Genomic DNA, 21,474 nt, shown 5'->3' with positions numbered 1-21,474 from the left:
ACCATCTGCAGTGATTTTGGAGCCCAACAAAATAAAGTCTGTGACTGTTCCCATTGTTTCCCCATCTATTTGCCATCAAGTGATGGGACTGGATGCCATGATCTTGAAATGGGAGCGAGATCAAAGTCCACAATTATAGTAACAACATTTTGCTTTCCCTTCTGTTAGTTTGTGTTAACAGCTGCTGCTCATCAACCACTGCTTCCACTTCTGTGATCTTGCCTGCCCTTTACATCCATGGGAACGTGGACTACCTGGGGAGGAGAGGGATCTGAGCTATTTGAGAGGGAAATTTACCTTGTATAAAAGATACTCAGAACAAAGCCAGGGCACTCAGTTTCTGGAGGTGACTCCACTGAGCCTGCACCAGTGCTGAATAAACCTTGCTGCTCTGCATCTTTGAGTGCCGCTTATCTCTTCCATCGCCACAGTTTCTATAACACTTTCTGGTGCATTGGCCGGGAAGCCGACAACTGAGTTGCCCCTTGCACTACCGTTGTTGGGGAACTGGGGAAAGCTGGGGCTGCTGCCTGGTGACAGACGAATAGATGCTGCCCAGGCCATTTGCCAGATCCCAACTCACTTGAAATGTGCCAGCCTCAGCCCATGCCACTTCCTGAACTGACTCAGGAGAGCAGAAGTGGGTTCCAGGACAGCATGTCAGACGAGTGAGTGTCCCGGGGATATCTGACAGAATCGGGACTCACCGTATGGTGGAAGGGAGGCCTGATCACCTCCCAGTGACAGGAGAGTCACTCAGAATAGGGTTTGTTCCCTTGGGTGGTCTGTCAATTCTGGTGTGTGTGGGAGAGTGACTGAGCTGAGAGCCAGCTCTCCACCATCTTCCAACTACGGAGCCTGAGTGGATCCTAACCTGTGTTTCCATGGTGATCTCATATGGCTCAGGGCAGTGCCAGCCTCTGGGGGATTTAATCCCTCCCTGTGAGGCTGGTCCGGGTCTGGTGTTTATACCGACCTGCCAGTGCTAAGAGGTGCCTAAATCTCCGTAAGGGGAGCAGCCAGGTGGGCGAAAGTGAGTGTCTCCCTTTGTTTTGTTGTGCAACACTGCCTCAGGGTGGGAACTTTCACATAATGGGCAAACTGGCTTCTAAACCCACTGTCTTAGAGTGTATGGTGAAGAATTTTAAGAAAGGATTGTTGGGGCTTTCCTCATAGCTCAGCTGGTAAAGAATCCACCTGCAATGCAGGAGACCCCTGTTCAATTCCTGGGTAGGGAAGATCCACTGGAGAAGGGATAGGCCACCCACTCCAGTATTCTTGGACTTCCCTTGTGGCTCAGCTGGTAAAGAATCCACCCGCAATATGGGAGACCCAGCTTCGATCCCTGGGTTGAGAAGATCTCCTGGAGAAGGGAAAGGCTACTCACTCCAGTATTCTGGCCTGGAGAATTCCATAGACAGTATAGTCCATAGGATCACAGAGAGTTGGACATGACGGAGTGACCTTCACTTTCACTTTTCTCTGGGGATTATGGTGTAAAATTGAGTCCTGAAAAACTGCACACACTTTGTACCCTGGAGTGGCTCTCCTTTGGGGTTGTATGGCCCTCAGGAGGGACCTTAGATGTGCCCATAGTCTGAGCAGTGCATAGTCATAATGGGAGACCCTGGCCACCTGGACCAATTCCCATATATCAATCAGTGTTCGGATATTGCCCAGTTAAGGACCCTTTGGGTTCGATTCTATCCCACAGCTCAGAGTCAGTGTAAGGTCCTACAAAGCAAAGGACCTTGCACCGAGAAGGAACCACCTATCCTCCAGGGTGAGGCTGAAGAAATGCCTCCAATGCCCCCACCTTAAAGCCTCATGGCTCCCTCGCTGAAAGCAGCAGATCTGCATTTACCAGACAGTCCACTGCCTTCTGTTTCACCTCTTCCTCCTGATGCTCCTGAAGCTATTGTGTCCCCACGGCATGCCACCCCAAAACCAATGGGTAGATGCCTCCAGTCTACCTCAGCGGTGCTACAAATGTCCTTATGAGAGACTTAAGGGCTGCAGCGCTTTCCTGCCGATGGGCCCTACAAGAGGGAGGACCCATCTTTTAATACGGCCTTTTTCCACGACTGATCTCCTTAAATGGAAACATCACACCCCCTTGTACTCTGAAAAGCCCCAAGTGATGGTTGATCTCTTAGAATCCATCTTCCAGACGCACTGCCCAACCTGTGTAGACTGCCAGCAGTTTCTCCTCACCCTATTCAATACAGAGAGCACCAACGAGTCAGAAAGTGGCTCCAGGCCAATGCCCCAGGGGGTCAATTAGACAGGGACAACTGGGCTCAGGAGAACTTCCTGAAGGAAGAGCCTCACTGGTACCCCAACACCGAGAGGGTAAGAAACCAGCTGGAGAGGTATCGACAGGCCCTCCTACAGGGGGTAAAAGTTGGGGCTAAGAAGCCTACTAACATGGCTAAGATCACTGAGGTGCTGCAAAAGCCAGATGAAAGCCCAGTCACTTTCTACGAAAGGCTGTGTGAGGCCTTTTGGGTCTTCACCCCTTTGTTCCTGAAGCCCCTGAAAATCAGTGGATGATAAATGCAGTCTTTGTGGGACAGGCTCAATCAGACATCAGAAAAAAATTACAGAGTTAGAAGGGTTTGCAGGTAAAAATGCCACAGAACTGCTAGAAATAGCCATCAAAGTCTTTGTCAGTTGTGAACAAACAGCATGCTGAGAAGCAGAAAAGAAGATGAAGCTAGAAGCCACACTCTTGGCAGGTGCCCTGTCAAAGCCTGCACCCCCTGGCAGGACCGCCCCATAAGGCAAGAGATCCAGATCCGAAAAAGAGAGTTCCCCTCAGCCGAGATCAGTGTGCCTATTCCAAGGAAAAGGGACACTGGAAAAATAACTGCCCCAGTTGCCCTGAAAAGAAAACCAAAGCTGCCGGCCCCCCAAACCAATATCAACCTGAGCCACCCAGCACTAATCTGACTGGGCTAGCTGGAGCAGAATCCAAGTACTGAGGACTGGGCTCTCTTCAACTGGGCCCCCAAGAGCCCATGATCAGAATTAAAGTAGGGGGCCATCCAATGGACTTTATGGTGGATACAGGCACTGAGAATTCAATGGTCACCCAGTAGATAGGCCCCTTCCTGGGAAAAGAAACTACCTTCATTGCGGCCACAGGTGTCCAGACCCATGGGCCGTTTTGCAGTCCTCGACAATGTCAACTGGGCGACCTGCCCAACTGCCCTGTTCCCTTGATAGGAAGAGACCTGCTTGCTAAGATGGGGGCCCAGATTTCCTTTTCTGTTGACAGGTCAACTCAGCTAAAGCTAGCAGGACTGCCCTCCTCCTTGATTATGATTCTTGCTGTAAGGAGAGAAGAAGAACGGCACCTGTATTCTTCCCCTCCAGGGGAAAGGACCATTCCTCCTGAATTAGACACTGAGTACCCACTAGTTTGGGCCAAGAAAAATCCTCTAGGTCTGGCAAAACACTATGCTCCCATCCTGATTTATTGGAAACTGGGAGCTCGGCCTGTAAAACTGTGACAGTATCCAATGCCCTGGGAGGCCTGATTGGGAATCCAGGCTCATTGAGACAGACTACACCAACACGGACTTCAGATGAAATACCAGTCACCCTGGAACACCCCATTACTACCCGTGAAGAAGACAGGGACGCATGACTACCATCTGGTTCAGGACTTAAGAGCTGTAAACAAGGCAACAACTAGTCTGCACCTGGCAGTGTCTAATCCGTGCGCTCTGCTAGGACTGATCCCTTCCACAGCCGAATGCTTTATTTGCTTGGACTTAAAAGATGTCTTCTTCTGCCTCTGAGTTGCACCTGTCAGCCAACCACTATTTGCCTTTGAATGGGAAAAAACCACACACAGGAAACAAGGAACAGCTCTCTTGGACGAGGCTTCCTCAGGGGCTCAAGAACTCCCCTATTCTCTTCAGTGGAGCTTTGGCCGCCGACTTGGATAAATTACACTGTGTCCTGCTGCAATATGTCGATGGACTTCTGTTGGCCAGCACAACACAGGCTTGATGCTTAGAAGGAACAAAGGGCCCCCTCTCCTTGTTCATGGAAGCTGGGTACCAGGTATCAAGTAAAAAGGCACAAATCTGTAAAAGAAGAGTCAAATACCTAGGTTTCAACATCATGTGGGGCCGGTGAAGCTCAAAACTGAAAGGAAAGAAGCAGTTTGTGCCATCCCTACCCCTACCACTCGCCAGAAGGTCTGCAAGTTCCTGGGAGCAGCAGGATTCTGCAGGATATGGATTCCTGGATTTTCAGACCTGGCTAGGTGCCTATATTAGGCTCTGAAAGGGGAGGAAAAGGCTTTCCTTAAGTGGGGACCAAGCCAAGAGGAGGCATATCAAACAGTTAAGGCAAAAATCTCCAAGGTCCCAGCCCTAAAGCTTCCTGATGTAACCAGAGAGTTCAATCTCTGTTCATGACAAGAACAAAATGGCCTTGGGAATCTTGACCCAAGAATTCGGACCTTGGCAAAGGCCAGTGGCCTACTTGTCTAAACAGATCAATTCGGTTGTGGCTGGGCCACCCTGCCTCCAAGCACTAACAGCCACTACCTTGCTAGTAAGGGAGGTTGACAGATTAACACTGGGGCAAAACCTAAATGTTAAGCTCCCACACTCAGTTGTAATCCTGATGGACATAGCTGAGGCCACCATTGGCTCATGCATGCACAGATGACTCAATATCAAGGGTTACTACGTGAAAATTTACAGGTAAAACTGGAAGTTGTATGGACTCTAAACACAGCTACCTTCTTACCAGATGAAACAGGGCCCTTGGACCATGACTGCTTGGAAATACTAGATGAAGCATTTTTTACTAGACCAGATCTGACTGACAAGCCACTCAACAACACAGACCTGGTCCTATATACTGATGGTAGCAGCTTCATGGAAAATGGGAAGAGGATGGCTGGGTATGCTGAGGTGTCTGATTCTGAAGTGGGAGAAGCAGAGGTGCTTCCTCAAGGATGGTCAGTGCAGACAGTGGAGTTATGGGCACTAATCAGGGCACTGGAACTCAGCCAAGACCAGTGAGTCAACATCTATACTGACTTGTGGTATGCTTTTGTTACTCTACATGTCCACGGAGCCTTACACAAGGAAAGAGAACTCCTTACAGCAGAAGGAAAAGGCATTAAAAACCAAACCAAAAATCCTGAAACTTCTGGAAGTAGTATGGGAACCAAAAGAAGTGGCAGTTGTCCACTGCAAAGGCCACCAGAAGGGAGGTGACCTGGTGGCCAAAGGGAACTGCCACATTGATGCAGCCACCAAGGAGGCTTCCTGGGGACAGCTGCCAGACAAACCGAAAGTCCTGCTAGCCCTGAAGATACGCATTGCCCCTAGGTACTCTCCTGAGGAGGAAAAATGGATAAAAAAGGAACGGGGAACCAAGGCCAAGATGGAATGGTGGGTCACACAGGACCACAAAGTCTGTGTTCCAGAACAGCTAGCCTACAAGCTGGTCCACCAGCAACAAAAACTGACTCATATGGGCAAGGCCACCTTAGAGACTTTGCAAGGTGGGTACTATCTCATTGCTGCCTCCCCACACTCTGTTCTTCTGTCTCCCAGCAGTGTGTAACCTGTTTACAAAGTAATGCCTGCCAGAGGCCTAGTAGGCCAGCAGGGACACAACATTGTGGACTATCCCCCTTTGAGGGTATGGAAGTAGATTTCACTGAAATCACCCCAAGTCGAGGATTTAGATACTTTTTAGTTTTTATCTGCACCTTTTCAGGCTGGGTGGGAAAGCCTTTCCTACCCGAACTGAAAAAGCAAGAGAAGTATCCAAGGCATTCCTGAAAGACATTGTCCTCAGGTATGGAATGTCTCTGACCACAGGGTCGGACAATGGACTGGCATTTGTAGTGGAGACAGTATAACAGGTGGCAAAGGCTTTGAAAATCCAGTGGAAATTGCATACTGCCTACCGTCCCCAGAGCTCAGGGAAAGTGGAAAGCATGAATGAACTCTCAAACAAACCCTAGAAAAACTGCCAGGAGCCCAGCTTACATGTTGACATGTTGACCAGCTTACAGTGGCCCTCTTAAAGGTGAAGTGTTCAGCCCAGGCAGGGATAGGGTTTTCACCATTTGAAATCCTGTATGGACAACCACTCTCTCTAGTCAACTCAAGGGGGTACACCAGAGAGCTGGGGAACTTGGACTTACATAGGCAGCTACAAGGGTTAGGACACCCAATCTCTCAAATACATGAATGGACAGTTGATAGAATACCCATATCCTTAGGCATAACAGTACATCCCACCAACCAGGGAATCAAGAATGGGTAAAGGATTGGAAAAAAGAGCCTTTAAAACCCATGTGGAAAGGGCCCTATTCTGTAATCTTAACTACTCCCACTGCTCTCAGGGTGGCAGGAATAGGCAACTTGGATCCATTACTCCAGAGTCAAACCTGCAAGTTTGTCTGATAGCTGATAGAAGTGGGAAATGACCCTCAGTCCAGAGCAATCCCTGTGCCTGACCTTGCAAAGAAGGAAACCACCATCCCGAAGCCCTGCTCTGGCCACATCAGAAGCTGGTCAGTCAACACGAGGCTGAAGCTTGAGGAACCAACAGGATGGACAAAAGGCCATATTGGTTATTAATTGGACTGGGACTCCCCCTATTCATCTTATTCAGAATTGGGCTTTACTCTGTTTTTCCCCAAGAGTGGACCTGTATCCTAAAACTTTCCCTCTGCTTTGCCTACTTCTTCATAGTTCTTGTTTTTTGGAATCTCCTACTGCGATCAGCTTGAATATGAAAACAGCATATTTTTGCCTTATAGTTCTGTTAAGTTGTAAAATCCCCTCCTCATCTGAGAGTCAGGATGATTGTTCTGAATGTATGGAATCTTTCTACCAATAAAGGAAATGGGTCCAAGGATTCACTTACTCTATATACCAACTGGCTGCATGTTATAGTTCAGCTTCCCTATGCACTCAGTTCAGTTCAGTTCAGTTCAGTCGCTCAGTCGTGTCTGACTTTTTGCGACCCCATGAATTGCAGCACGCCAGGCCTCCCTGTCCATGGGAAGGAAAAATTACTGAAAGGGAAAAATTAGAGCCCTCAGAGTGAATGGCCTCTTTGGAGGATGGTTCTCTTGGCTAGGTTGGTTTAAAAAAATGATTGGGATGGTCGTAGTCATACTCGCTGGATGTCTGCTTATTCCCTGCTTCACACCCCTCCTAATCAGGGTTGTAACAGGTTTCATAGAGACAGTTGTCAAACAGAGGATGGCCACCCAGTTGCTGCTTTTCAAGGGATACCAGCAAGTGCCAGAAGATGATGCTCTCTGATGGCTGCAGATGCACCCTAAACATCAAGAGATGGGGATGAGATGGGAGCTAGATAAAGCCCCTAATTAAAGTAACAACCTTTTGCTTTCCCATCCATTATTTTGTGTTAACAGCTTGCTTGTTATATCCATGGGAACTTGGACTACCTGGGGAGGGGCGGATCTGAGCTGTTTGAGTGGGAAGCTTATGGTGTATAAAAGATACACAGAACAAAGCCTGGGTGCTCAGCCTTTGGAGGTGACTCCACAGAGCTGGCACCGGTGCTGAAAAACCCCTGCTGTTCTGCATCTTTGAGTGCCACTTGTCTCTTTCCTTCACCATGGTTTCTATAACAACCTTAGTTATTTGAATGCTGAGTTTTAAGCCAGTTTTTTCACTCTCCTCTTTCACCTTCATCAAGCAGCTCCTTAATTCCTCTTCTCTTTCTGCTATAAGGGTGGTGTCATCTGCATATCTGAGGTTATTGACATTTCTCCTGGAAATCTTGATTCCAGCTTGTGCTTCATCCAGCCCAGGATTTCTCATGATGTACTCTACATATAAGCTAAATAAGTAGGGTGTCAATATACAGCCATGACGTACTCCTTTCCCAATTTGGAACCAGTTGGTTGTTCCATGTCCTGTTCAAACTGTTGCTTCTTGACCTGGATACAGGTTTCTCAGGAGGCAGGTAAGGTGGTCTGGTAGTCCCATCTCTTTAAGAATTTTCCACAGTTTGTTGTGGAATGTCAATGGCTTTAGTGTTCTCAATGAAGCAGAAGCAGATGTTTTACTGGAATTCTCTTGCTTTTTATATGATCCAGTAGATGTTGGCAATTTGATTTCTGGTTCCTCTGCCTTTTCTAAATCCAGCTTGAACATATGGAAATTCACAGTTCATGTACTATTGAAGCCTGGCTTGGAGAATTTTGAGCATTACTTTGCTAGCGTGTTAGATGAGTGCAGTTGTGTGATAGTTTGAACATTCTTGTGGCTTCCCTAGTGGCTCAGATGGTAAAGTGTCTGCCTGCAATGCGGGAGACCTGGGTTCGACCCCTGGGTCATGAAGATCCCCTGGAGAAGGAAATGGCAACCCATTCCAGTACTCTTGCCTAGAAAATCCCATGGATGGAGGAGCCTGGTAAGCTATAGTCCATTGGGTCGCAAAGAGTCGGACACGACTGAGCGACTTCACTTCTTTCACTTTCTTTACTTTGAACATTCTTTGGCATTGCCTTTCTTTGGGACTGGAACGAAAACTGACCTTTTCCAGTCCTGTGGGCACTGCTGAGTTTTCCAAATTTGCTGGCATATTGAGTGCATCACTTTAACAGCATCATCGTTTTAAAAAATAGTCAAAGTAAGTGAATAGACATTTCTTCAAAGAAGATATGTAAATGGACAATAGGTATATGAAAAGATGCTCAGCATCACTAATCATTAGGGAATTGTAAATCAAAATCACAATATGATAGCATCTCACATCTGTTAGGATGGCCATTGTTGAAACAAAGTATAGCAAGTGTTGGGGAGGATGTGGAGTAATTTGAACCACTGTACACTATTGGTGAAAATGTAAAATGGTGTAGCCACTGTGGAAAATAATATGAAAATTCCTCAAAGATTTAAAAATAGAAATACCATATGATCCAGGAGTCTCACTTCTATTTATCAAAAAGCACTAAGATTAGAATATTGAAGAGATTCTTAGATTAGATATTTCACTGTTATATTCATTGCAGTATTATGTATAATAGCCAAGATTCAGAACCTAAATATCCACCTACAGATGAGTTGATAAAGAAAATGTGGTATATACACACAATAGAATATTATCCAGCCTTTAAAAAAGGATAGGTGGAATGATGTCCGCATCATAGTGACATAAGATATCTCTCATTTTTATCCTCCTACTCAACAATAGGGCTTGCCAGGTGGTGCAGTGGTAGAGTCCACTTGCTAGTGGAGGAGACACAAGAGACACAGGTTTGATCCCTGAGTTGGGAAGATCCCTTGGAGTAGGAAAGGGCAACTCACTCCTATATTGTTTCCTGGAAAATCCCATGGACAGAGGAGCCTGGTGGGCTACAGTCCATGGCATCACAAACAGTCAGACACAACTGAGGACACACATACTCCACAATAACAAAATTGGCATTTATCCATGAACAAAAGTCCATCTGTGGACTCAAAGACTTAGAGAATGAACTTAACAGTTGCCTGTACACACTGCTATATTTAAAGTGGATAACCAACAAGGACCTACCCTATGGCACATGGAACTCTGCTCAACATGATATGGTAGCCTGGTTGGGAGGTGAGTTTGGGGTGAGTGAAAATGTGTATGTGTGGCTGAGTCCCTTCACAGTTCACCTGAAACTATCACAACACTGTTCATTGGTTATACCCCAATACAAAATAAAAACTTTAAAATATGGGGAAAAAACATGCCTCTGTGGAAGCTACGGCATCCAGCACCATGTGCCAAGGGATATGGGAGGAGTCATGCCCACCTGGATATCAGGTAAAAGGCAGTCAGATTTGAGTCAGTATTGAGTTAGATCTCAATACTGGTGGTGAAAACTCCTTCAACCCCTATTGGCTGGCATCTGGTAGCATCTAGAAAACCCTGACTTAGGCAGTCACCCACAGAAGAGAGAGCCTTTATGAAAGCTTAAGTTTCCAAAGGAGAAGTTCCAGTACTCCAGTTGAGCAGAAAACAAGTCTGGAGACATTAAGAGTGGGTACAGGGAACAGCTGTTTGCCAGCAACACCCTTTCCCCAAGGCAGCAGGGACAAGGGAGACCTTGTAAATTCTCCTATAGGAAAGAGGGGGAGATGTCAAAGGATACAAACTTCAAGTCAGAAGGTTAATAAATTGTGGGGATCTAATCACAGAATTGTAATATGGTTAACAATACTGTATTACATCCTTGAAAGCTGCTTTACAGTAGATCTTAAATGTTTCCAGCTCATAAAAGGTAATTATAACATGTGATAGAGGTGTTAGCTAATGCTACAATGGTAAAGATTTTACAATATAAAAGTATATCAAATCAACATGTTGTATACCTTAAACTTAAACAATGTTATATGTCAGGTATATCCCAATAAACCCAGAAAAAAAGAATGTGTTCCTTTTAGCAAAATTGTATTTGTATGAGAAAACAGAAACTTTAAGGGATTCACTAAATTAATGTCAATGTCTCAAAGAAAATCTAGAAATAAATCAAGTCTTTAGAATTGAAAAAATAAATTGGTCATAGATGTATGGGTTTATTTCTGGTCTCTCAATTTTATTTCATTGGTCTATTTGTTTATCCTTTGGCCAGCAACACATTGTTTTGACTTTTGTGATTAATGTAGCTTCAGAGTTTTATAATCTGGAATTTTGACATCAAGTTGATTCTTATTTTTAAAGATTTTTTTGGTGACCTTTGTAATTCCATATAAATTGTAGGATCAGTTTTTCCAATTCTGCAAAAAAGGCAGTTGGAATTTTTATAAAGACTTGTTGAATTGTTAGATTGCTTTTGGTAATATTGACAACTTTAAATGTTCTGATCCATGAACATATGAAATATTTCCATTAACTTAGGTCTTAACTTTTTTTCTTTCAGTAATATTTTGAGGTGCAGAGTAGTGTTGGAGAAGACTCTTGAGAGTCCCTTGGACTGCAAAAAGATCAAACCAGTCAATCCACAAGGAAATCAATCTTGTATATTTATTGGAAGGACTGATGCTGAAGCTGAAGCTTCAATAATTTGGCCACCTGATGCAAACTGACTCATTGGAAAAGACCCTGATGCTGGAAAAGATTGAAGGCAGGAGGAGAAGGGGACAATAGAGGATGATATGGTTGGGTGGCATCACTGACTCAATGGACATGAATTTGAGCAAGCTCTGGGAGTTGGTGATGGACAGGGAAGCCTGGCATGTGGCAGTCCACGGGGTTGCAAAGAGTCGGACATGACTGAGCGACTGAACTGAACTGAACTGATTGTTTTGTCATTTGTGTGTACAAGTCTTTCATTTTCTTGGTTAAATTTATTACTATGTATTCTATCCTTTTGGATGCTATATTTTCCGTTTCAAATTGTTCACTTATGGTATATAGAAATAGTTTTTTGTGTTAATCTTATAAGCTGTAACTTTACAAAATTCATTTATTAGCTCTAGTAGACTTTTGTGGATTCTTTGGGCTTTCCATATACAGTATCATGCTATTTGTGAATAGGGATAATTTAGTTTAATTTTCCAATTTGGATAGCTTTTCTCTTTTTCTTGCCTAATTGCTTAGAAATTTCCATACAATGCTGAGTAGTAGTGGTGACAGAAGATATCCCTGCTTTTTTTGTAGTATTAAGAGGAAAGCTGATTTCAGACTTTCACCATTGTGTATAACTTTAGTTGTGTTTTTTAATAGATATTATGTCGAGGAAATTCCTTCTATTCCATTTTCTGAATGTTTTGATTTGTTTTGACAAGAAATTTTGTTGATTTTATCAAATGTTTTTTCTTGCATACTTAAGATGGTCATGTAGGTTTTGTTGTATTATTAACATACAGTAGTGATTGCACTGACTGACTTTCTTATGTTGAAACATTGCTGCATTCTTGGGAAAAATCCACTTGATCATGATTTATATCCTTTTAATGTGCTCTTGTATATTGTTCATGATTTTTAAAAAACTATATTCAGAAGGAATATTTATCTGTACTTTCTTTTCCTGTGATGTCTTTATCTGGCTTTGACTGGAGGGTAATTGGCCTCATAGAACAGAAGTGGTGGCCAAATAGAATAGAAAGTGTTCCTCTTCTATTATTCTTGGAAGTTTGAGAAAGCTTGATAGTAATTCTTTAAATGTTTGGTAGAATTCAACAGTGCAGTCATTGAATTGGACTTTTCTTTGCTGGGAGGTATTGTAGGTGAAATTGTATCCCTACAAATTCATCTGTTGAAGTCTTAACCCCTAGTACCTCAGAATGCATATTTCAATATAGGGCCTTTAAAGAGGTAGTTAAGATAAAATGAAGTTATATCGGTGGGCTCTAATCCAATATGACTGGTATCCTTATAATAAGAATTAGGACACAGCTGTGAACAAAAGGAAGACCACGTGAAGACACAGGAGGAGATGGCCTTCTATAAGCCAAGGAAAAAGCCTCAGGAAAAAAAAAAAAAGAAAAAGAAAAAGAAATCAAACCTGTTAATACCTTAAACTTGGACTTCCAGCCTCTAGAAATGTGAGGAAAAAAAAATTCTGTTTTTTAATTCACCCCATCTGTGGTATTTTTTTACGGTAGCCCTAGCAAATAAATACAGAAGGCTTTTTATTACTGACTCAAGTGCTTTACTTGTTATAGTTTTGTTCCATTTTCTATTTCTTCATGAATCTGTTTAGGTAATTCATTTGTTTCTAGGAATTTGTCCATTTTATTTTGATTATTTAATCTGATTGTTCACAGTGTTCTCTCATAAGTCCTTTTCATTTCTTTAGGTTGGCAGTACACAGCACTTGGATCACAGCCTTCTTGTGGTGAAGGGGCTTCTGTAGCTCAATGAAGCTATGAGTCATGCCATGCAGGGCTACCCATGACAGACAGGTCATAGTGAAGAGTTCTGACAAAATGTGGTCAACTGGAGGAGGAAATGGTAACCCACTCCAGTATTCTTGCCGGGAGAACCCCAAGAACAGTGTAAAATGGCAAAAAGATATGACACTGGAAGATGATCCCCCTATCCTCCTCTCCCCAGGTTGGAAGGTGTCCAATATGCTCCCAGGGAAGGGCAGAGGGCAATTACTAATAGCTCCAGAGAGAATGAAGTGGATATGCCAAAGCAGAAATGATGCTAAGTTGTAGATATGTCTGGTGGTGAAAGCAAAGTCTGATCCTGTGAAGAACAGTATTGCACAGGAAACTGGAATGTTAGGTCCATGAATCAAAGTAAATTGGACAAGATCAAGCAGGAGATGGCAAGAGTAAACATCCACATCTCCGGAATCAGTGAACTAAAATGGATGGGAATGGGCAAATTTAATTCAGATGACTATTTTATCTACTACATTGCACTCAACAGTCAAAAAACTAAGATCATGGCATCTGGTCCCATCACTTCATGGGAAACAGATGGGGAAACAGTGGAAACAGTGTCAGACTTTATTTTTCGGGGCTCCAAAATCACTGCAGATGGTGATTGCAGCCATGAAATTAAAAGACGCTTACTCCTTGGAAGGAAAGTTATGACCAATCTAGATAGCATATTAAAAAGCAGAGATATTACTTTGCTAACAAAGGTCCATCTAGTCAAGGCTATGGTTTTTCCTGTGGTCATGTATGGATGTGAGAGTTGGACTGTGGAGAAGGCTGAGTGCCAAAGAATTGATGCTTTTGAACTGTGGTGTTGGAGAAGACTCTTGAGAGTCCCTTGGACTGCAGGGAGATCCAACCAGTCTATCCTAAAGGAGACCAGTCCTCAGTGTTCACTGGAAGGACTGATGCTGAGACTGAAACTCCAATACCTCATGCGAAGAGTTGACTCATTGGAAAAGACCCTGATGCTGGGAGGGATTGGGGGCAGGAGGAGAAGGGGACGACAGAGGATGAGATGGCTGGATGGAATCACTGACTTGATGCACATGAGTTTGGGTGAACTCTGGGAGTTGGTGATGGACAGGGAGGCCTGGCATGCTGTGATTCATGGGGTCGCAAACAGTCGGACATGACTGAGCGACTGAACTGAACTGAACAGTGTGCAAGAATTGCTTAGAAGAAATGGAGTAGCCCTCATAGTCAACAAAAGTGTTCAAAATACAATACCTGGGTGCAACCTTTAAAATGACAGAATGATCTCGGATTGTTCTAAGGCAAACCATTCAACATCACAGTACTCGAAGTCTATACCCAAAACACTGATGCAGAAGAAGCTGATGTTGATCTGTTCTATGAAGACCTACAACACCTTCTAGAACAAAAAGATGTCCTTCTCATCATAGGGGATTGGAATGCAAAAGCGGAAGTCAAGAGATACCTGGTATAATAGACAAGTTTGGCTTTGTAGTACAAAATGAAGCAGAGCAAAGGCTAACAGTTTTGTCAAAAGAACACACTGGTCATAGCAAACACCCTCTTCCAGGAATCCAAGAGACAACTGTACACATGGACATCACCAGATGGTCAATACCAAAATCAGATTGATTATGTTCTCTGCAGTGGAAGTAAGAAATGCTCTATACCATCAGCAACAAGACCTGGAGCTGACTGTGGCTCAGATCATGAGTTCCTTATTGCAAAATTCAGGGCTTAAATTGAAGAAATCAGAAGATAATTAGGCCTAAATTAAACCCCCACATACAGTGTAGATGATGAATAGATTCAAGGGATTAGACCTGGTAGACAGAGTGCCTAAAGAACTGTGGATGGAGGTTAGTAACATTGTACAGGAGACAGTGACCAAAACCATCCCAAAGAAAAAGAAATGCAAGATGTGAAGCTGGTTGTCTGAAAAGGCTTTTCTTTTCTTTTTTTTTTTTGGGGTGGGGGGGCATTTATTTTCTTATTTATTTGCATTTAGCACAATATCATGTTTTATTTATTTTTTAACATTATTTATTTTTTTCTGGTTTTAGTTTTTAATTAATTAATTAATTTTTAAATATAAATTTTAATTGGAGGCTAATTACTTTACAATATTGTAGTAGTTTTGCCATGCATTGCATGAATCAGCCTTGGGTGTACATGTGTTCCTCATCCTGACCCCTCCCCCCACCTCCATCCCCATCCCATCCTTCTGGGTCATCCCAGTGCACCAGCCCCGAGTACCCTGTCCCATGCATTGAACCTGGACTGGTGATCCGTTTCACACATGATAATATACATGTTTCAGTGCCGTTCTCCCAAATCATCCCACCCTCGCCCTCTCCCACAGAGTCCAAAAGACTAGCTAAGGAAAGAAGGAAGCAAAAGGCAAGGGAGAAAGGGAAAGATATACCCAACTGAATGCAGAGTTCCAAAGAATAGCAAGGAAAGATAAGAAGGCCTTCTTAAGTGAACAGTGCAAAGAAATAGAAGAAAATGATAGAATGGGAAAGACTAGAGATATCTTCAAGAAAATTGGAAATATCAAAAGGACATTTCATGTAAGGATGGGCACAGTAAAGGACAGAAACAGTAAGGACCTAACAGAAACAGACAAGATTAAGAAGGGGTGGCAAAAATACACAGAAGTACTATGTAAAAAAGGCCCTAATGGATAACCATGAGGGTGTAGTCTCTCACTTAGAGCCGGGCATTCTGGAGTGTGAATTCAAGTGGGCCTTAGAAAGCATTACTGTGAACAAAGCTAGTAGAGGTGACGGAATTCCACCTGAGCTATTTAAAATCCTAAAAGATGCTGCACTCAATGTATCAGCAAGTCTGGGAAACTCAGAAGTGGGCTCAGGACTGAAAAAGGTCAGTTTTCATTCCAATCCCAAAGAAAGGCAATGCCAAAGATTGTTCAAATTACCATACAATTGTGCTCACCTCACATCCTAATAAGGTAATGCTCAACATCTGTCAAGCTAGGCTTCAGCAGTATTTGAATAAAAAACTTTCAGATGTACAAGCTGGGTTAAGAAAAGGCAGAGGAAGCAGAGGTCAAATTGCCAACATTTGTTGGATCCTAGAGAAAGCAAGGGAATTCCAGAAAAACATCTACTTCTGCTTCATTGACTGCGCTAAAGCCTTTGAGTGTGTGGATCATGACAAACTGTGGAAAATTCTTAAACAGATAGGAATACCAGACCATCTTCCCTGTCTCCTGAGAAACCTGTATGCAGGTCAAGAAGCAACAGTTTGAATCAGACATGGAGCAACTGACTGGTTCAAAATTGGGAAAGGAGTACGACAAGGCTGTATATTGTCATCCTGCTTGTTTAACTTTTATATGCAGAGCACATCATGAGAAATGCTGGGCTGGATGAATCATAAGCTAGAATCAAGATTGCTGGGAGAAATCAACATCAGATATGAAGATGATATCACAGTAATGGCAGCAAGTGAAGAGGAACTAAAGAACCTCTTGATGAGGGTGAAAGAGGAGAGTGAAAAAAGCGGGACTGAAACTCAACATTCAAAAACCAAGATGATGGCATCCGGTCCCATCACTTCATGGCAAATAGAAGGGGGAAAAGTGGAAGCAATGACAAATTTTTTTCCTTGGGCTCCGAAATCACTGTGGATGGTGACTGCAGCCATCAGTATCTGTTTCTAACTGTATTAATTTTCTTAAGCAGCTTGGAGTTTTTGGTTTCAGTTTCTATTGTATTTCTTTTCCTGTCCTATCTTGCTCCCTGCCTACAGAACTGCAAAATTTCTGTGGCTTTTAGGCACTTTAAAATGCCTCAAGCTGGCCTATTTTTTTCCTGTGGATTCCAAATTGCATCCACACCACACTGCCTCTCCCACAAGTACTCCATTAGGCAAGATAGAAACCAGTCTCAAAGGCAGCCTCAGACAAGCAAGATCACTAAATGGAAATCCCAGCTTTCCCCTTTTGCCCCAAGGTAAAATTTAGGCATTGTGAAGATTCCTTCTGACTCTGCCATACTGTTTGGAGGGACAGATTAAGTGAGAAAATGACACAAACTTCATGTGCTTTATGGTATTCACTAAGTAGTCATTTGTGCGCTGTAGCTTCCAAACTGGTTTCTAGAATTCTCAGAAAGGTATTTCATCCCTGTATGTTGTTGTCATCCCAGTGTCTCTGAGATGCACAGGGCCTGAGGCTTCCAAAATTGCTGAGTCACTCTCACCTATCATCCTTTTTCTTTATTTGGTATTGCTTTATTGCTGTAAGGCTTCGCCTGCTTCCAGAGCTCTGCCAAAATTGGTGTTGACATTCTGTATTTCTTCATCAGTTTAGTTTGTGAAGGGACTCAAGGTTGGAGCTACCTCCTCTGCCGTGTTTTCACTGGACGGTTGCTTTTGATCTGCATCTTGTGTATGAATAGGATTTCAATAGGTGTCAGTGGACTCTCACCTATTGAAATCCTATTCATAACAAGAACTGAACTGTGATGCCTACATTAGGCATTCCCAGTGTAGACGGCAAAGTGTATGACAAGTGTTCTTAAGTAACATGTAAAGCATGGAACCTCACTTCTGTCAGAAGAAATAAGAGAGAAGAAATAAGTTATGGTGAAGATGTAGAAAAGGAAAAACTTACACACTGTTGGTGGAATATAATTGGTACAACCACTATAAAACAATGTGGTGGTTTCTCAAAAAATTAAAAACAGAACTACTATATAATCAAGCGATTCTACCTCTGTACATTTATCCAAAGAAAATGAAAACACTAAATCCAAAGATATATATGCTTCCCTATGTTCACTGTAGCATTTTTTTGGCCATACCTTGCAGCTTGCAGGATCTTAATTCTCCAACCAGGGACTGAATCCATACCCTCGGCAGAGAAAATGTGGAATCCTAATTATAATATCTAATATATGGAAGCTTCCCTGGTAGCTCTGATGGTAAGGAATCTGCCTGTAATGCAGGAGACCAGGGTTTGATCCCTGGGTCAGGAAGATCCCCTAGAGAAGGGAATGGCAACCCACTCCAGTATTCTTGCCTGGAGAATTCCATGGACAACAGGAGCCTGTTGGACTACAGTCTATGGAGTCACAAAGAGCTGGACAAGACTAAGTGACTAGCACACACAAGATATGGAAGCACATATCCACTGAGAGATGAATAGATAAGATGTGATACATGTATCTATATTTATACCTATCTTTCCATTTGTAACAATATGATCCATTAGAGGGTATGAAGCTAAGTGTAAAGCATAAGGAATATAATCAGCAATACTGCAATAACTTTGATCTGTGGTTATTAGAATTATTGTGATGACCACTTCATAATGTATAAAAACACTGAATCACTATGTCATATGACTGAAACTAAAATAATATTTTGTAAAGAAAATGTTCTAACCATAAAAAAAGAAAAATAAAGCATGGTGTGTATTCTAGGACAAATTATGTAAAGCATATTAACTATATATATTATACATATATTAATATTATCATGAAGGTAGTGATAACTAGAATCATGACCTTGTGTTAGCTAGGCAGTCATTCTTTTAAGAAAAGTTTTAACAGACATAGAGGGAGTCAGTTCAAATACACAAAACAGCAGAGACTATGAGTAGTGTCTGCCCCTATTGTTAGTTTTGACATCACTTTTGTAACAAACAGAGGCTGTTTTTATCTTGAGTACTAGGCTCAACCCTGCTTTAGCCTCTAGGACTTATGCTCAACATAGAGTTCACTGTTCTAATGGTCCCTAGTATTCTTTATCCACTCTTTCTTTTTAGTGAATACAATATTTCTAAAGTATAAACCTTCATAAAATATCCTTTCATGACCTTTCATTGCTCTCAGAATAAATTCTAAACTTTAATGGATGGCTTCCCCCAATTCTTTTATGATTTGACCTTTTGATTATTCATCCATCTTCATCTTTTGCCATTATTTACATTCCTTTCATAGTCTAGTCATATGTCTGTTCCCTGCTCTTCAGTTTTCTAGTCTTTGCTTATATAATGTTCTTCTTTCCTTTCCTTCATAGCTCTTTATATCTCTTATTTGCCTCATATTGATGTCACTACCCCATTCATCATGCCCAAAACAGGTTAGGTGTCATTCTTTTGGATTCTACATCTTCCTTTTCATTTATGGTGTGTTGTATGTTTCACATTTTTGTCTGTATCTCTACCAGAGTATAAAACTGAATGTAACAACTTTGAATTCGCCACTGTTATATCTATTCCTAGAAAAAGAGCCGGCACATTTTTAATTGATTAAATTAATGTATTATATCATGTGAGCATCTTGGTTTTAAATAATTGAAACTGTAATAATAACTACAACACTGAAATGAAAACATACTTTAACACTAAAAGCTGTTGATTGATTTATAGTTTAGAAGGAACCTGACTGCTGCTTTGGATAGAGCCAAATACATACCTGTGAGAATAGACAAGGCTGTGGTTTTTCCTGCCCCATTTTGTCCTAGGAGAATAGTGATCTGCCCTTTATATAAATTCAAAGACATATTGTTTATTACTACTTTGTCACCTAATTCCTGTGGAATAAAGAAAAGAAATAACTTGATATTTTTCACTTATCACTTATTAAAGATGCTTATATCCTATCCTTAGAAGAAACATCATATCATCAAACTCACATTGTATAAAAAAGATGATACTGTGAACAAGGAGCAATACATGTAGGTGCATTAAGTTTGTATACTAGCCAAAATAAATATGAAGTCTTGGTGGTATGTATATCTATTTACACTTGGTAAGGAAAATGGAGACTTTTTTACACTTTGTGTATAAAGAACATCATATTGTAATTATGGGTTTAATAAACTGTAGCAGGATCTAGGAAAGCTCACAGAAACTGCCACCAGTGATTGGAAAAGTTGATGCCGTGATTTCAGCTAGAAGTTTATTTATTGATAAAAACCTGATGGCTCAGCTGGTAAAGAATCTGTCTGTAATGCGGAAGACCTGGGTTTGATCCCTAAGTTGGGAAGATTCCCTGGAGAGGGGAAAGGCTACCCACTCCAGTATTCTGGCTTGGAGAATTCCATGGACTGTATAGTCCATGGGGTCACAAAGAGTTGGACATGACTGAACGACTTTCACTTCACTTCAAAAGCATGTCCAGAAATTCTTAAGATTCCAAACAGCAGCTCAAATATGGTCCATTATCTGTTTTTGTATGGCAAAAACAAAAACTAGGAACAGTTTTTTATACTTTTAAAGGCTTGGTAAAAAATATAAAAAAGAATATGTGACAGACACTCTATGTGGATCATGGAGCCTAAAATATTTATTTGATCCTTTATAAAACATGCTTGACAAACTTTCAGAAGGGTCTTTTGAAAATTCCTACTATAGTTGACTTTTGAACAACATGGGGGTTAATTAACATATAATTTATAGTTGGTCTTCCATATCTGTGCTTCCTGCACATCAACTGATTCAACCAACCATAGACTGCATAGTACTACAGTATTTACTCCTGAAAAATATCCACATAGAAGAGATTGATGTATGGCAAAAGCCAACACAATATTGTAGAGCAATTATCCTCCAATTCAAGAAAATTAGAGATACGAAGGGAACATTTCATGCACAGATGGGCACAATAAAGGACAGAAATGGTATGGACCTAACAGAAGCAGAAGATATTAAGAGGTGGCAAGAATACACAGAACTATACAAAAAACATCTTAATGACCCATATAACCACGATGGTGTGATCACTCACCTAGAGCCAGACATCTTGGAGTGAAAAATTAAGAAGGCCTTAGGAAGCATCACTATGAACAAAGATAGTGGAGGTGATGGAATTCTAGTTGAGCTATTTCAAATCCTAAAAGATGATGCTGTGAAAGTGCTGCCTTCAATATGCCAGCAAATTTGGAAAACTCAGAAGTGGCCACAGGACTGGAAAAAGTTGGTTTTCATTCCAATCCCAAAAAAGGGCAATGTCAAAGAAAGTTCAAACTACCATACAATTGCACTCATTTCACATGATAGCAAGATAATGCTCAAAATCCTTCAAGCTAGGCTTCAAAAGTATATGAACTAAGAACTTCCTGATGCACAAGCTGGGTTTAGAAAAGGCAGAGGAACCAGAGATCAAATTGTCAACATCTGCTGGATTATAGAAGAAACAAGAAAATTCCAGAAAAACATCTACTTCTGCTTCATTGACTACACTAAAGCCTTTGACTGTGTCGATCACAACAAACTTTGGAAAATTCTTCAAGAGATGGGACTACCAGATCACCTTACCTGTCTCCTGAGAAACCTGTATCAAGGTCAAGAAGCAACAGTTACAACTGGACATGGAACAATGGACTGATCACAGTTGGGAAAGGAGTACATCAAAGCTGTATATTGTCACTTTGCTTATTTAACTTATATGCAGAATACATCATGTGAAATGCTGGACTGGATGAAACACAAGCTGGAGTCAAGACTGCTGGAGAAATATCAACAACCTCAGATATGCAGATAATACCACACTAATGGCAGAAAGTGAAGAGGAACTAGAGCCTCTTGGTGAAGGTGCAAGATGAGAGTGAAAAATCTGCTAAAGATTCAAAT

At 42.0% G+C, this 21,474-nt stretch overlaps 1 protein-coding gene across 1 annotated transcript in view; it reads right to left on the bottom strand.

Moving 5' to 3' along the window:
* The window catches only part of LOC133238361 (phospholipid-transporting ATPase ABCA3-like), a 219,104-nt gene that overhangs the window by 112,714 nt on the left and 84,916 nt on the right, over positions 1–21,474 (bottom strand). Inside the window, exon 12 of the mRNA XM_061401372.1 lies at positions 19,316–19,433. Within this exon, the coding sequence (XP_061257356.1) occupies positions 19,316–19,433 (118 nt within the window). The remainder of the gene's footprint in view (positions 1–19,315; positions 19,434–21,474) is intronic.

The sequence above is a fragment of the Bos javanicus genome, chromosome 25 (genome assembly GCF_032452875.1).
Source record: "Bos javanicus breed banteng chromosome 25, ARS-OSU_banteng_1.0, whole genome shotgun sequence".
In the NCBI taxonomy this organism is placed as follows: domain Eukaryota; kingdom Metazoa; phylum Chordata; class Mammalia; order Artiodactyla; family Bovidae; genus Bos; species Bos javanicus.
Note: the sequence above shows the minus strand (reverse complement) of the source record. Positions and strands in the feature narration are given on the sequence as shown.